We start from the raw sequence: 3,977 nt of genomic DNA on the forward strand, positions 1-3,977 counted from the left end.
TCCTCTTGCTTCTCCTCTTCCCGGACAGTCCAGAACAGTCCACCAATCAGCAACACAACAGTCCCCCTCTTGCTCACACAATTCCCAAGATCTATCAAGAGCCTAGAGCTCTGATACTCTGGGCCCTCTCACGGCCCGGCTTTTTAAGGGGGAAGGGGGGGCTGTATGTTGGTAGGCCGGTGAAGCGTGTGTAATGGTGTAAATGCTCTCTCTACTTATAGCTTAGAATGGGGCCTAGTGTAGTGACAACACAACGTGCATACCATGTTAATGAAAGACGTGGGGAGCAACACGTTCTCTCATTTTCTCCACATTATTGTTTGTTGTACATTATGAACATACTATGCGATATATGCTTCTTTTTCGATCACAGGCGGCGTGAAAGGTGATCGTTGGCCCGAGAATACCAAAGCTACTAGTAGTAGTAGTAGCAGCAGCGGGTAACATCGGTCTTAGACCACTATATCACCTGCAAACGATAGAGCGTGTTTACACTCATGAGCATCTCATTACCAGTTTTACATTATTGTACAGGCTTGAGCATGCTTTCACCCAGGCTTGACCATGATCAATTTGTGTTTGAGGCGTTCGAGGGTTGGTCCAGAGCTGTTGTTGGGCTTATGGTGGTTTATTATCATTTGCTATACGTTGTTGGATGCATCGTCTGTGTGTAGGCTTGGTGCTCTAGATGCGGATACGAAGTCTTAACAAGGGGTTTTGACAGTTGGTATCAGAGCGAGTCTTGCACCAGAAAAGGGCTACGACTGCTCTCACAATGACAATCCGAGGTATGCCTTGAGGCCTATCACGGTTTGGGGAAATGGTTGTTTTATACCTCCCACAAGTTCGAGTGGTTTCTCAAGCTCCAATTGTCTGCATCACTAATGCTGATTTTCCATGAGACACTCTGGCGGAGGTGCTGCTGACACCGTCAAGGCCTGGTTCCTTCGCTAGCATCAGAATGGGGAAGAAAGGTGGTTGGTTCAACGCGGTCAAGAAGGCTTTCTTGCCTTCGAAAGATGGGGAAAAAGAGGCTAAAACATTCAGAGATCTGCAACAGGTGAGGGCAGGGCCATACAGAAAGCCAAATCCATCAAACTATATACAATGGACCTGCAACAATTTCACTTTTACTTGTAAAATTTATTTCCTCAATTTTGCAAAATTGCATAATTTCAAGGAAAAACTTCCAATTTTTGAGGTTGTAAGCTCCATGGTTTCTTGAAAAAATGTTTCATGTGAACATTGGTGTATACACATAGCAAATCAAACTTCATAACTGTTGAAAACATGGATCTTCCCACTTTCTGGGAGGTTACCCATCTAGGTTATATTCCACAAATTGGTCTAGCCATCCAGACCCAAAACCTTAAGGGACCTCCAGTTATCCAATTTATAGAAACCTCAACTTGCCAAGATTCAATCCTAGTCTCATCATGTGAGCCGGTTCTCTCCAAAAGTGTGGATTGCATCTCCAACATCCCCCCTCAATCCACACTTTGGTTGAGGTCTTAGCTTCCAACATTACAACCTCGGCTCCGATACCATGTTGTAAACATGGATCCTCCCATTTCCCGGGAGGTTACCCATCCAAATTGTGTTCCTACGCGCAAGGGTGCTTAACTGAGGTGTTTCTCAAATTGGTCTACCTATTCAGACTCCAAAACCTTAAGGTTAACAGTAACCTCCGGTTATCCAATTTGTAGAAACCTCAACTTGCCAAGATTCAAACCCAATCTCACCATGTGAGCTGGCTCTCTCTAAAAGTATGGATTGCATCTCCAACAATAACATCCAATAACATCACACTTTATCTTGCTCATTGCTTGTGCATTCACACATTTCCATGCCATGCATCCGTACGCACGCTTGCATACTGCTATGTGCATGCACATAGCAGTATGTTTCTTGGGTAAAAAACGCTAGTTTGGTCTTTCTCACTGCATGTGCCTTTACACAGAAGATCAAGATAGATACAGCAATGTCAACGATGTGATGAAGTCGTAAATGCTCATGTAACCTTGTCGCTGTGTCGTCTACATTTATCTTGCAGAAGAGTGTCTCCAGAGAGAGAAAAAGATGGGGATTTGGAAAAACCTTGCAGCAACAAGAGGAGGCTTTTGTGTCACAACAAGATGCTTATGTTGATGCCAGCAAAAGGAGTGACAAGCTGCCTCTCCTTTCAGGGAAGTCGTCCCTGGTGGAAGAGGATCAGAACAGTCATGCATTGGCTGTTGCTGCTGCAACGGCAGCAGCTGCAGAAGCAGCAGTTGCTGCTGCGCAGGCTGCTGCGGAGGTGGTGAGGCTTACTGGAGGTCCTAATCGCAGCTCATTTTATGGCGGCTGGAGCAGGGAAGAGCGTGCTGTGGTGAAAATTCAGTCAGCATTCAGGGGTTATCTGGTAATGTTCATGTAAACTTCAGTTGTTTCATCAGCTTGTGAAGTAGTGCAGTATAAGAGCCATTCCCTGTAGGTGCTGGTGTTTTAACCTTGGCTCTTGTAAATCTTTCCATAAGCATTGTTGCCAGTATCTACAGTTATGGACGTAGAAGGCTATCCTCATTAATTGATTGATGATGAACAGGGGAGGGGAGGCATGCCTAATTATAGGTCCATTTGGGTCCGTTATAGGGCTCAGCCTGCTTGACGAGGTGTCTGACTGCTGCCCGACCTGCATATGACCTGCTCGACCTGCATCTCTGCTGCCCAACCTGCCCCCGACCTGCCCATGTGGCTGTACGGCCTATCCATCCTGCCCAGCTGCTTGTCTGCCCTGTTTGGCCTGGCTGCCCGTGCCAAATCTGTCCACATGGTGGAGGTGGGCTACATTGCGAGTGTTGGATATTCAACAGCTGAGCAGCAGGGTTTATTTATGGACTACACATGGTTGATCTGACAGTCTCTACAGAGGAGACATTTTTTTCCTCTGAAAGTAGAGGTCGGCCATGAAGGCCCAACTGTGGTTTTCTTGTGAGTGGTAGCAGCTGAGGAGAGAGAATGGTAGAAGAGGGGCATAGCAAGAGAAGATTGGGCAAGAAAGAGAAGAGGTGGTGGCAACAGTAACAATGTGGACAGGATGACAAAGGGGGGTACATGGAGAACGATAGAGACGATTAGGCAGTTAAGATGCTGCGTGTCGTGACTCTGAAAAAATTGCCAATGGAATAGTGAAGAGGCAGATGGTGTCATGTGGCCATGGTAAGGTTGTACAGTGGGAAAGATTGAGGCTCAATAATGTTCAATCATCATCTTGGATTTCAGATCACATTTTTTGGTCTCAGGTTGGTTTGCTGATGTATCTCCTGAAGGACTCAGAGAGACAACTAATAATTTTGAGCATGTAATTCCAGGTGCGTCGTGCACTTCGAGCCTTGAAAGGTCTGGTGAGGTTACAAGCTCTTGTTCGAGGCCACACAGTGAGACGTCAAGCTACAGTAACATTGCGCTGCATGCGATCACTTGTTAGAGTGCAAGCACAGGTCCGTGAAAGGAGATTCCGGAAGACTGAAAAGCGCCATCAGGCTGAACAGGGGGATCTCTGGCGGGCACAACAGCGTGACACTGCTTCTAGAAGATCTTTGGTAGTTTGCTTGTTTGATGATTCAGAAACGAGCTACCAAATTCAATCTATTAAGCTGGAACTATTAATGCAGCACCTTAATCTTAATGCCTCAAGTACTGATGCTTTATATATATTTTGCAGTCGGATGGCAGCCATCAAGATGGCTGGGATGATAGCGTACATTCTGCTGACGAAGCCCAGGCAAAGCTTCAGTTTAAGCAGGAAACAACAGAAAGGCGGGAGAGAGCATTGGCATATGCCTATTCTCGCCAGGTTTGTATGATGAAAGTTTACTGTGGTTTTTTTTTTAAAAAAAAACTGTTAAATGCTAACACCAAAAAACTCCTGTAAAAGCTTTGGAAGTCTGGAGCACTTCTTACTGCAGAGCAAGAAGGCAATGGCCATCGGGATTGGG

The 3,977-nt window shown here is 45.9% G+C and overlaps 1 protein-coding gene across 1 annotated transcript in view; it reads left to right on the forward strand.

Moving 5' to 3' along the window:
* Positions 1 to 334: 334 nt before the first annotated feature.
* LOC147602985 (protein IQ-DOMAIN 3-like) overlaps positions 335 to 3,977 on the forward strand; it is a 4,488-nt gene continuing 845 nt past the window's right edge. The window contains exons 1-5 of the mRNA XM_086797117.1: positions 335 to 1,060; positions 2,054 to 2,401; positions 3,351 to 3,581; positions 3,704 to 3,835; positions 3,917 to 3,977. The exon at positions 3,917 to 3,977 is cut by the window's right edge and continues 845 nt beyond it. Of these exons, the coding sequence (XP_086653243.1) occupies positions 962 to 1,060; positions 2,054 to 2,401; positions 3,351 to 3,581; positions 3,704 to 3,835; positions 3,917 to 3,977 (871 nt within the window). The 5' untranslated portion in view covers positions 335 to 961. The remainder of the gene's footprint in view (positions 1,061 to 2,053; positions 2,402 to 3,350; positions 3,582 to 3,703; positions 3,836 to 3,916) is intronic.

The sequence above is a fragment of the Cibotium barometz genome, chromosome 65, assembly GCF_041138505.1.
Source record: "Cibotium barometz isolate CiBa-2024 chromosome 65, ASM4113850v1, whole genome shotgun sequence".
Lineage (NCBI taxonomy): Eukaryota > Viridiplantae > Streptophyta > Polypodiopsida > Cyatheales > Cibotiaceae > Cibotium > Cibotium barometz.